This window comes from Triticum aestivum, chromosome 5D, assembly GCF_018294505.1.
Source record: "Triticum aestivum cultivar Chinese Spring chromosome 5D, IWGSC CS RefSeq v2.1, whole genome shotgun sequence".
Classification (NCBI taxonomy): Eukaryota; Viridiplantae; Streptophyta; class Magnoliopsida; order Poales; family Poaceae; genus Triticum; species Triticum aestivum.
In genome coordinates, this window is record NC_057808.1 from 256338711 (window position 1) to 256350760 (window position 12050).

Genomic DNA, 12050 nt, shown 5'->3' on the forward strand with positions numbered 1-12050 from the left:
AGGATGACGCGTCCCATCTTAACACATTCATGGAATTATGTGATATGCAAAAGAAAAAAGATGTGGACAATGATATTGTGAAGTTGAAATTATTCCTATTTTCTGCGAGATCGTGCAAAATTTGGTTTTCTTCTTTGCCTCGCAATAGTATCAATTCTTGGGATAAGCGCAAAGATGCTTTTATTACTAAGTATTTTCTGCCCGCGAAAATTATTTCCCTTAGGACACAAATCATGAATTTTAAGCAACTTGAGCATGAACATGTTGCAGAATCTTGGGAAAGAATGAAATTGATGCTAAGAAATTGTCCTACTCATGGTTTAAATCTTTGGATGATCATATAATTTTTTTATGCGGGATTGAATTTTGTTTATAGAAATCTTCTAGATTCCGCCGCGGGTGGTACTTTTATGGAAATTACTTTGGGTGAAGCTACTAAATTTCTTGATAATATTATGGCAAATTATTCACAATGGCATACCGAAAGAGCACCTACTAGTAAGAAAATTAATTTGGTTGAGGAAATAAATTCTTTGAGTGAAAAAGTTGATGCTCTTATGAAGTTGGTTTCTAATAAAAGTGCTCCTATTGATCTTAATGATATGCCTTTGTCTACTTTGATTGAGCAAAATATTGATGCCGTAGATGTGAATTTTGTTCCGCGAAACAATTTTAATAACAATGCTTATAGAGGTAATTTTAATCCTAGACCTTTTCTGGGAAATTCCTCTAATAATTATGGTAATTCTTCTTATAATAATAATAATAATAACAGGAACACCTCTGATCTTGAGAATAATATTAAAGAATTATAAATTCTCAAAAAGTTTTCAACAATACGATAGAAGAAAAGTTGAATAAGATTGATGATATGTCTAGAAGCATTGATAGAATTTCTCATGATGTAGAAAATCCCAAGGTGAAAATTTTTGTGCCTAAGGTTGAGGAATCAATGAAAGCTTTAATGTTTCTATGGATGAAAGTAAAAAAAGAACCGCTATGCTTAGAGCTAAAAGAGAATTTTTAGAAATAACGTTTTCTAGTGATCGTTTTCATAAAAGTGATGAAGATCTTAAGGTGATTGGTGTTTCTTCTATTGATTCCTTGTTTAGTAAAATTAAAATTGATGATAAAGGGACTGAAGAAGAGTCAACTTTAGTTAGAAGGCATCCCGATAATTTGGAGGGTGAAAATCTTGTTGAGAAAATTGATAAAAGTGGGTTTGGAGAGGTCAAAACTTTAACTAGTGATGTGACCACTCTTTTGGATTACAAAGACTTTAATTATGATAATTGCTCTTTGATTGATTGTATTTCTTTGTTGCAATCCATGATAAATTCACCCCATGCTTATGAACAAAATAAAGCTTTTACTAAACATATCGTGGATGCCATGATGAAAGCTTTGGAAGAAAAATTGGAATTAGAAATCTCAATTCCTAGAAAATTACATGATGAATGGGAACCTACTATCAAAGTCAAGATTAAAAATTATGAGTGTTTTGCTTTGTGTGATTTGGGTGCTAGTGTTTCCACAATTCCGAAATCTTTATGTGATGTGCTTGGTCTTACCGATATTGAAGAGTGTTCTTTAAATTTGCACTTGGCGGATTCTACTATTGAAAAGCCTATGGGAAGAATTAATGATGTTCTTATTCTTGCAAATAGGAATTATGTGCCCATAGATTTTGTTGTTCTTGATATTGATTGCAATCCGTCTTGCCCTATTATACTTGGTAGACCGTTCTTACGTACTATTGGAGTCGTGATTGGTATGAAAGAAGTCAATATATATTAAATTTCAATTTCCACTAAGAAAGGGAATGGAACACTTCCCTAGAACAAGAATTAAGCCACCATATGAATCAATCATGAGGGCGTCTTATGGATCTAGGAAGAAAGATGACAACACTTAGATCTATGCATTATGTCTAGCTAGCGGCATAAAACGATAGCGCTTGTTGGGAGGCAACCCAATGAATAAAATTTATTTTTGTCTTTTTATTTTTGTTCTTGAGCGTTTGCACAATTATGCTACTGTTATGATTGTGTTTTTTATGTTTTAATTAGTGTTTGAGCCAAGCAAAGCCTTTGGGGTCATGTTGGGTGATAGTTGATTTGATCTTGCTGAAAAACAGAAACTTTTGTGTCTAGTAAAACAATTTTGAAAATTCACAGAAGCGCGATAAAATCCTGATTTTTGTACACAAGATTTATATACAAATTTCTCACGTTGTCCTAATTTTTCCGAATTTTTTAAGTACAGAAGTATTCGAAGTTTTCAGATTGCTATAGACTGTTATGTTTTTGACAGATTCTGTTTTCTTTGCGTTGTGTGCTTATTTTAATGAATCTATGGTTTGTATTGGAGGGCATAAGCCATGGTAAAGTTGGAATATAGTAGATTTAATGCAAAAATAAAATATGAATGGGTTTGCAACAGTACTTAGAGTAGTGATTTGCTTTGTTATACTAACGGATCTCACGAAGGTTTTGTTGAGTTTTGTGTAATTGAAGTTTTCAAGTTTTGGGTGAGATCACGATGGATGAAGGAATAAGGAGTAAGAAGAGACTAAGCTTGGGGATGCCCCATGGCATCCCAAGAAATTATCTAAAAGAGAAGCAAGCAACTAAGCTTGGGGATGCCCCCGAGTGGCATCCTCTCTTTCTTCTAACGACCATCGGTATTTTACTTGGAACTATATTTTTATTCATCACATATCATGAGTTTTGCTTGGAGCGTCTTGTATTATATGAGTCTTTGCTTGTTTTTGCTTTTTAGTTTAAGTCAAGTATCCTTGCTGAACACACCTATTTGAGAGAGCCAAAATTATGCTATGATTTGGTATAATTGCTCTATGTGCTTCACTTAAATCTTTTTGAGCGATGGAATTGCTCTAGTGCTTCACTTATATCTTTTTTAGCACGGTGTGCTTTAATATTTTTGAAGAAATGCTCTCATGCTTCACTTAGATTTATTTGAGAGTTAGTAAATTTTTAAGAAATTCTCTCATACTTCACTTATATTATTTTGAGAAAAGAAATATTTATGCTCATGTTCTTCACTTAGATTTGTTTGAGCTTTTAAAAGCAACATATGAAATTAGTCCCAAGGTGATAGATATTCAAAAGGGATATAATAAAAACTTTCATGAAGATCATTGGACAAAATAAACTTGATTCTTTGTAATAGTTTTGTGATATGGTGATGGTGATATGTGAGTCATGTTGGTGAGTAATTATGGTTTAGTAAGAATATTGATGTTAAGGTTTGTGATTCCCTATGCAAGCAAGAAAGTCAATAGTTATGCAATGAAATTACATCCTGCTCGTGGTGCATTATTCGGTGTTAGTTATGGTTAATGCTCGCTTATGTGATTTTTCGTTTCTTGGTTGGATGCTTCTCAATATTTTGCTAGCCTTTACTTGTACTAAGTGGGATTACTACTTGTGCATCCAAAATCCTTAAACCAGTTTTGCCATATGAGTCCACTATACCTACCTATATGCGGTATTCTTTTGCCGTTCTAAGCAAATTTGTATGTGCCATCTCTAATCCTCAAAATAAATTTCCTTTTTGTGTGCTCGTACCGCTCATGAAACGGTAGGGGGTGGCTGATATTTTTCCATGCTAGATGTGTTATTCTCAAGACGAGTGTTTATTCACTTGTGATTGCACGAGAGTACGGCAAAGGTATTAGGGATGCCCAGTCCCGAAATGAAAAATGAATTTACTTTATGTTGTCAAATAATAAATTCATTGGAAAGTGTTGGTATGGACGACACCCGTGGGTTAGCCGTGGAATGTGAAAGTATGGTGGAAAAAGGAATAAACTTTATTTTCTGTTTGGGAACCACCTATGATATATCTAGCATGGAAAGTATTGGGAACTACTCGACCGTTTTCGTTGACAGTAAAGGCATGCCACCCAAAATGTTTTATCTCTATCTTTTTTCGCTTTGAGCTATGGCACCTCTACAAATCCCTACTTCCCTCTACGAAGGGCCTTTCTTTTTTACTTTATGCAATTTTTATTTTGAGTCTTCATCTTCTCTTATAAAGCACCAACTAAGGGGCACTATGATTGTACTTGAGCATTGGGTGTAGCTAATATGCGAGTGTGTTTCATGAATGGATCAATGATTGAGCATAATGGGCTAGGGATAACTTGCTTTATTGTTGATATTTTGAAAGACATGATTGCTTGTTGATATGCTTGAGTATTGAAATCTTCATGTCAAAACTAGACTATTGCTTTGAATCATATAAAAGTCCAAATGTCCATGCTACAAAAGAAAAGAATATGTGATGAATATGTTAGGCAGCATTCCACATCAAAAATTCTGTTTTTATCAAATACCTACTCGAGGACGAGCAGGAATTAAGCTTGGGGATGCTGATACGTCTTCAACGTATCTATAATTTTTTATTGTTCCATGCTGTTATATTGTCATTCTTGGATGTTTTACAATCATTTTATAGCAACTTTATCATTTTTGGGACTAACCTATTGACATAGTGCCCAGTGTCAATTGTTGTTTTTTGCTTATTTTTTACTTCATAGAAAATCAATACCAAATGGAGTCCAAACGCAGTGAAACTTTTTGGAGATTTTGTATGAACCGGAAGATACAAGTTGGGCCAAGGAAGTACCATGGGGGGGGGGCTTCGAGGGGAGCACAACCCACTTGGGCGCGCCTGGGCCCCCAGGCGCACCCTGGTGGGTTGTGCCCACCTCGACCGCCTCCCGCACCACCTCTTTGCTCTATAAATACCCCGAAAATCCAAAAACCCTAGGGGAGCCGATGAAACGCAATTCCAGCCACTGCAAGTTCCAGAAACCACAGATCCAATCTAGACACCATCACAGAGGGGTTCATCATCCTCATTGGTGCCTCTCCGATGATGCGTGAGTAGTTCATTGTAGACCCACGGGTCCGTAGTTAGTAGCTAGATGGCTTCCTCTCTCTCTTCTGATTCTCAATACAATGGTCTCTTGGAGATCTATTTGATGTAACTCTTTTTGCGGTGTGTTTGTTGGGATCCTATGAACTTTGAGTTTATGATCAGATCTATTTTATCCATGAAAGTTATTTGAGTTTTGATCTCTTATATGCATGATAACTTATAGCCTCGTATTTATTCTTTGAATCTTTGGTTTAGTTAGGCCGACTAGATCGATTTTTCTTGCCATGGGACGAGGTGCTTTGCGGCGGGTTCGATCTTACGGTGCTCAATCCCAGTGACAAAAGGGGACATGACACGTATGTATCGTTGCTATTAAGGATGGGGTATATTCCTACATGAATAGATCTTGTCTACATCATGTCATCATTCTTATTGCATTACTCTGTTTCTCCATGAACTTAATACACTAGATGCATGTTGTATAGCGGTCGATGTGTGGAGTAATAGTAATAGATGCAGGCAGGAGTCGGTCTACTAATCTTGGACGTGATGCCTATATAATGATCATTGCCTAGATATCGTCATAATTATTTGAAGTTCTATCAATTGCCCAACAGTAATTTGTTTACCCACCGTTTGCTATTTTTCTCGAGAGAAGCCACTAGTGAAATCTACGGCCCCCGGGTCTCTTCTTTATCATATTTGCCTTCGAGATCTATTTTTATTCGCTTTTATTTTCAGATCTGTTAATCCAAAAACCCAAAAATACCTGGCTGCAATTATTATTTATTTAATTCATCTCGCGTTCCTGCGAGATCTATTTATTCATTCTACTACAATTTTATCTATCTTTTTACCCGGGAGGGATTGACAACCCCTCTTTCACGTCGGGTTGCAAGTATTTGTTCTTTGTGTGCAAGTACCGTTTACATAGTGTTGCGTGCTTCTCCTACTGGTTCGATAACCTTGGTCTCATCACTGAGGGAAATACCTACCGTAGCTGTGCTGCATCATCCCTTCCTCTTTGGGGAAAACCGACGTAGTTCAAGCCGCATCATACGGCGGCCGCTAGCGGTGCCGCCGTGGCTGGCTACGATCCTGATGAGACACAAAGCCAAGCCAAGACGGCCGAGGGCCATTCACGCCGTCGACCTTTGATCAAGCTGGCATGTAGGCCGCCTTCATGCAAGATCAGGTCGGCCTAGACCTGGACGGCTTCCCGCTCGACCACTAGTTTCCAGAGGACTACGGCCTCGACGAAGAGGATGAGTTGGACATCGACGGGGAGCCTTTGTTCGAGGACGAGGTCGCCAACCAAGCCGCCGGGGTGAAGCCGAAGCACAAGAGTAGGCGGACGAAGGCATACACGATGGCCGAGGACAAGCTCCTTTGTGAGTGTTGGAGGGACATTGGGCAAGACCCCAAGACCGGCGGCGAACAAAAGGCATCAACCTTTTGGACTCGTGTCCATCGCGAGTTCCATGAACGCAAGAAGTTTCCGTTGTAGCAAATCCAAGCACGCGCGAGTGGGTGTCCATTTCGAAGCGATGGAAGGTGATCCAACAAGAGTGCAACAAGTTTTGTGCCACTCTTGAGAGCATCAAGTCACGCCCCGTGAGCGGCATCGGCAAGCAAGACATGGTATGCATGCAAGTGCCCCTCTTTGTGTCATTCCGTTTATGCTTGCATGTCCATTTCCATATTCATTTGCCAACATGCTTGCATGCAATTCATTTGTAGGCATTTCAAGCTTTGGAGGCATTCAAGGTCCAAGACGAAGGCAAGTCCTTCAACCTCTCCCATTGTTGGAGGGTCATCAAAGACGAGGAGAAGTTCATGGCGCAATATGCCGCCCTCATGGCGTGTGGGGGGGGGGAAGCGGTGGAGGAGGTTGGTGAGGGCGAGAAGGCATGGCCGCGGGGGAAGACCAACTCCAAGAAGGAGGACAAGCGGGATGCAGCGTCGATCGCCTTGATCGCAACCGTGGAGGGCATGATGGCCAAGAAGGACTCAAGGGAGGAGAAGCTCCAGCAAGACAAGGAAGAGCAAATGAACGCCTTCATGGAGATCCAAAGGAGGAGGCTTGAGATGGAGGTGGAGAAGCAAACGAGGATGCTTGAGATAGAGGCGGAGAAGCAAGCCAAGATGCTAGAGATCGAGGCCGCCAATGCCAAGACCACGACAGAAGTGGCTCTCGCTAGCATGATGACGGGGGGTGGAGACATGAAGGTGGATCTCAACACCATGTCGCCAAGGAAGAGGACGTGGTTCAAGAAGATGCATGCCGACATGCTCAAGTTCGACGATGAGTGATCTATGGCTGCGAGCGCCATCCTTTTTTGTATGCCGGCAAGTGTGCTGGCATGACCATGGCCGTGATGGCGTGGTCGAGCGCCATCCTTTTTGTGTGCTGGCATGTGTGCCGACCGCTGGCAAGTGCACTAGCATGAACTGTGTGGTGTTTTTTTGAAGCCGACATTGTATGCCGGCTGCTGACATGGTGCCGGCATGAACTTCGGGCGACAGCATGGCCGCTGGCATGATCTATGGCTGTGGGCCTTTTTCAAATTTGTGTGCGGACATGAAATGGATCGCGGCTGTTGGGCGCACTGTCGACCCAAATCTTAAACAAGGTGGACGTCGAGCGGGCGGCCGAACCAAACGGATAAAAGGCGGACAAAAGCGCCGCGTTGAAGTTGCTCTATGAACTTTCTTTTTGTTTTGAAAATTGGAACCTAGGAACTTCGGCTGTGTGCGTGTGTGACCATTTCAGGTTGAATTCGAGAGTGCACCATTTGGAACGCCCCCAACGGTCGGGTCGGACCAAGTTGTGGTGTGTGACCAAGTTTTGAATTAAGATTGGAGCCGGAGCCGCACGGTCCGCACGACCTCAACGTGCTCCCGTCCCACTTCTCCGTTTTGTTTTTTCCTGTTGTATAACGGCTCCCTCCCTCCCCACCTCCACTTCACTACGCTTTGTATAAGCCACGCCGGCCGGTCGATTCAAACCAATTCAAACCCGACACAGCACCAAACCCTTCCTCCCCCTCCCCTCCGCCTCTCCGTTTCCTCTCCGCCCGCCGCTCGCCGGCGCCGCCCGAGATCCGCCTCCGAGCTCCCCTCCCTTGTCGAGGTACGAACGATCTGCTAGGCTCTGCTCCGATCCAGTCCGTTCCATTTCAACTCCTCTCTCGTCGCCTCCGTTTCCCTATTCTGATTCCAAAATCCCCCGCTGCAGCTGCCGGCCGGCGATGGAGACCAGCACCCCTCGCAGGGCACCGGGAGCAGACGCTGCTGCGGCGTCCTCCTACGTCTCCATGTCCCCTTCCCCCTCCCACACCCCGCGCTCCTCCACCAAGGCCAAACGAACGCTCAACAACGGCGCTGCCATCGTCGCCTCCTCCCCTTCCCCTTCCCCTTCCCTTGCCAAGGGGGGCGGCGGCGGAGTTAACATCCAGGTCCTCCTCAGATGCAGGTATATATACTACGCGAGCGTCTCCGTCATTCCAAAACCCTTGTAGTATCGTATGCTCTTATTGCTCGTTGTTCATTACATGGTGATCTACCGAATTTGCAAGTCAGTTCAGATATTAATTCATAAATGGTGGGTTTCCTCTGTGAACGGCCGTCTGTATGAAGCACTAGTGTTTCTTCTTTATTGCCCAAGTGACAACAGCAGCTTAATGATACATATGCGAATTGGTGGATACATCTGGCGTGCTAATTTTTATATTTGATAAAACTAGAAACTAGAGAGCCAATTTCTGTTTGTCGCGAAGATTGTCCGCTCTATAGTTAGTGTATATATGCATAGCTTGGTTGCTACTGTCTTTGCTTTGTTCAAGTAATTAGGATCACGAACAATGGGTACTGTCCCAGTGGGCTGTAAACTTATGGTATGGGTATTTATTGCTGATGTAGGCCTTTAAGCAAGGAGGAGCTGAGCATAAACACTCCTGTGGTGATCACTTGCAACGAGCAGAGGCGAGAGGTTTCCGCTGCCCAGAACATTGCAAACAAACAGATTGATCGAACATTTGTATTTGACAAGGTTAACAAATTCTCCATTTAAACTGTTTCAACCTCGCTTACTTCAAGTTGTATGGCATTCGTCTAATTACCCCATTACATATGAATGTAGGTGTTCGGACCAAAGTCTAAACAGCAGGATGTGTTCAACCATGCCGTTGTTCCACTTGTAGGTGAAGTTCTGGATGGTTACAACTGCACAATATTTGCTTATGGGCAGACTGGAACTGGAAAAACATACACAATGGAAGGAGGAGGGGGCAAGACACAGGTAATTCAGAGTTCACAGCTTACCGATATTGTTGATGCACTATGTATCCGTATCAGTTATAACTGCTGCTGTGTTTGTGTAGGATGGCGAGCTTCCATCTGATGCTGGTGTTATTCCAAGGGCTGTGAAGAGAATATTTGATATTCTCGAGGCACAGAGTGCAGAATACAGCATGAAGGTCTCATTTCTTGAATTGTATAACGAGGAACTCACTGATCTTTTAGCTCCAGATGAGTCTAAATTCTCAGATGACAAATCAAAGAAGCCCATGGCACTCATGGAAGATGGGAAGGGAGGAGTTTTCGTTAGGGGACTGGAGGAAGAGGTAGTTTCTTCAGCCAGTGAGATATATAAGATACTTGAGAGAGGTTCTGGCAAAAGGAAAACTGCTGAAACTTTACTCAACAAGCAAAGTAGTCGGTCACACTCTATTTTCTCAATCACCATCCATATCAAGGAATGCACACCAGAGGGTGAAGAAATGATCAAGTGTGGAAAGCTTAACCTTGTTGATCTTGCTGGTTCAGAGAACATATCCCGGTCAGGTGCTAGAGATGTGAGTTCCGCTTTGGGGCATTTCACTTTTGTTTCCCTACTATGATCAGGCTGCGCCATTGAGGCTGTGCGATATACTTACGCTGTTGTCATCTATTACAGGGACGAGCCAGAGAAGCAGGAGAGATCAACAAAAGTTTGCTTACCCTTGGGCGTGTCATTAATACTCTCGTGGAGCACTCTGGTCACATACCATACAGGTAAACACAAGCTTTTATGGGGCTTCCTTATGGAAATCTGCTCAATCATGGTACACCAATAAAATGCTGATCACCTGACATTTCTGTTTTGTCACGCAGAGATAGCAAGTTGACGAGATTGTTAAGAGATTCCTTGGGTGGAAAGACAAAGACTTGCATCATCGCAACCATTGCGCCTTCGGTGCATTGCCTTGATGAGACATTAAGCACACTAGACTACGCGCACCGTGCCAAAAATATCAAGAACAAACCAGAGGTTAGGCTCTTGTATCTGTTAAACTAATTCTGAATGACAAAGTCATCTTTCCTCTTGAATAGTTGAAAATAATTATGTGCACATGATTTTCCAGGTTAATCAGAAGATGATGAAATCTGCACTCATCAAAGATTTATACTTCGAAATGGACCGCCTCAAGCAAGGTATGTTTTTCCTTAGAAGTGTGCCTGAATATATGGCATTATCAACTTCATGAAAACACGATGCAAATCATGCAACCATCTCTTCTTTAAACCATATGATGATCATAATCTTATTTTCTGAAACATAATTATAATTATGCCGTGTGTAATGTTTCATAATTATGAGGGGTTACTTGCATGTTTTCTCATATTTTTGACATCTAGCCAAGTGCTTTCATACCATGTGTTTGCCACACACCTAAACATCTTTAAGGAGATAACATTCAACAAGTTAAATTATCATTAACATCCATGTTGCGGAACTATTTTTTTCTAAGGTTCCAATTCCAGTCGCTTGATCACCGCACAAATCATGAAAACACATGTAAATGCTAGGCCTAGTGAGGAGATTTTGATTAATTTTGGATCTGTCTTGGAAATAAATTATTTTTTCTGCAAACATTTTCTTCACCTTGAGCATAGGCCATTTTGAAAGCCATATAATTTTAAGTCGCTATAGTTATTCAACTTGTTTATCTATGGCAGAACTGTATGCTGCTAGGGAAAAGAATGGTATTTATATTCCAGGGGAACAATACCTAGCCGATGAAGCTGAAAAGAAGGTACTATACTCTTCGTGCTATTTATACATGTACACTAGGCTGTAAATATTCTGCTTGAGTATGATGGATAAACATTTCAGGCTATGTCAGAGAAGCTAGACCGTTTAGAGCTTGGTTTGGAGTCAAAAGACAAGGTATACCTTTATTCTTGGTGGTGAGGTGGATTTGCAATTCTTACTGACTTGAAAACTAAATTTATGATTTATAATTGTACAGCAATTAGATGAGCTCCAAGGACTGTACGATTCTCAGAAAGTGTTAAGTGCAGACTTAAGCGATAAGCTTCAGACATTGCAGGTACAGATGTTTTCTTGTCATATGCCTATGGAATGACTGAATGATCGTTCTTGTATTTACATATTTTTTCATTCATTTCCAGAAAAAGATGCAGGAAACTGAGTGCGCCCTAGTAGTCCTTGAAGAGAAGTATATGCAGGCAAACAATACAATAAAAGAGAAGGAGTATCTGATAGAAAATCTTCTTAAAACAGGTTAGAGAAAAAACCCACTTCTAAGTTTCTGTTAGTGTTTATCAAGCATGATAGACAAGGTATCTTGTAATATGCTTAAGAATTAATCCATGTATAGTATTATCATGTACAAGACACTGTTTCTTTTTTACCTTACTATCTGATTTGTCGGTTTGCATGTATGCCTATACTATACATACGAAGCTCAACACTGAGCTAGGCACACACCGCATCTCCTTATACTACACTGTCCATGTTCACTTCATTTCACTAGTTCATTACATTGTCTTCATGGAGGAAGTTCATTACATATGCAAAGGCCAACACTGTAATCTGGGAACAAACTGCAGCCCTTTACACGTTACTGTCCATGTACTGTTCATTATGTGGGCTCCTTTATTTCACTAGCCCGTTATTTATCTTCAAGATATTTGCATTGGTGGCTAAAGGTGTTTTGCTTACCCATCTGTGTTTTCTGTTTTTTAAATCTTTTTAGAAAAAGTTCTTGTTCATGAAGCTCACACGCTTCGATCTGAGCTGGAGAATACAACAGACGATCTATCTGGGCTATTTTCAAAATTAGGTTCATCTCCTT

General features: G+C 41.2%; 1 protein-coding gene across 2 annotated transcripts in view; it reads left to right on the top strand.

Moving 5' to 3' along the window:
- The first annotated feature begins 7831 nt into the window (after window positions 1-7831).
- The window catches only part of LOC123120572 (kinesin-like protein KIN-5A), a 7204-nt gene continuing 2985 nt past the window's right edge, over window positions 7832-12050 (top strand). Inside the window, exons 1-13 of one of the 2 annotated variants that reach the window (XM_044540579.1) lie at window positions 7832-8041; window positions 8147-8383; window positions 8830-8959; window positions 9050-9208; window positions 9291-9764; window positions 9866-9963; window positions 10063-10219; window positions 10314-10383; window positions 10909-10985; window positions 11066-11119; window positions 11202-11282; window positions 11365-11476; window positions 11952-12038. In XM_044540579.1, coding sequence (XP_044396514.1) covers window positions 8160-8383; window positions 8830-8959; window positions 9050-9208; window positions 9291-9764; window positions 9866-9963; window positions 10063-10219; window positions 10314-10383; window positions 10909-10985; window positions 11066-11119; window positions 11202-11282; window positions 11365-11476; window positions 11952-12038 — 1723 coding nt within the window. In that variant the 5' untranslated portion in view covers window positions 7832-8041; window positions 8147-8159. Of the gene's footprint in view, window positions 8384-8829; window positions 8960-9049; window positions 9209-9290; window positions 9765-9865; window positions 9964-10062; window positions 10220-10313; window positions 10384-10908; window positions 10986-11065; window positions 11120-11201; window positions 11283-11364; window positions 11477-11951; window positions 12039-12050 lie in introns of both variants that reach the window. The other variant, XM_044540580.1, reaches the window with a different exon arrangement.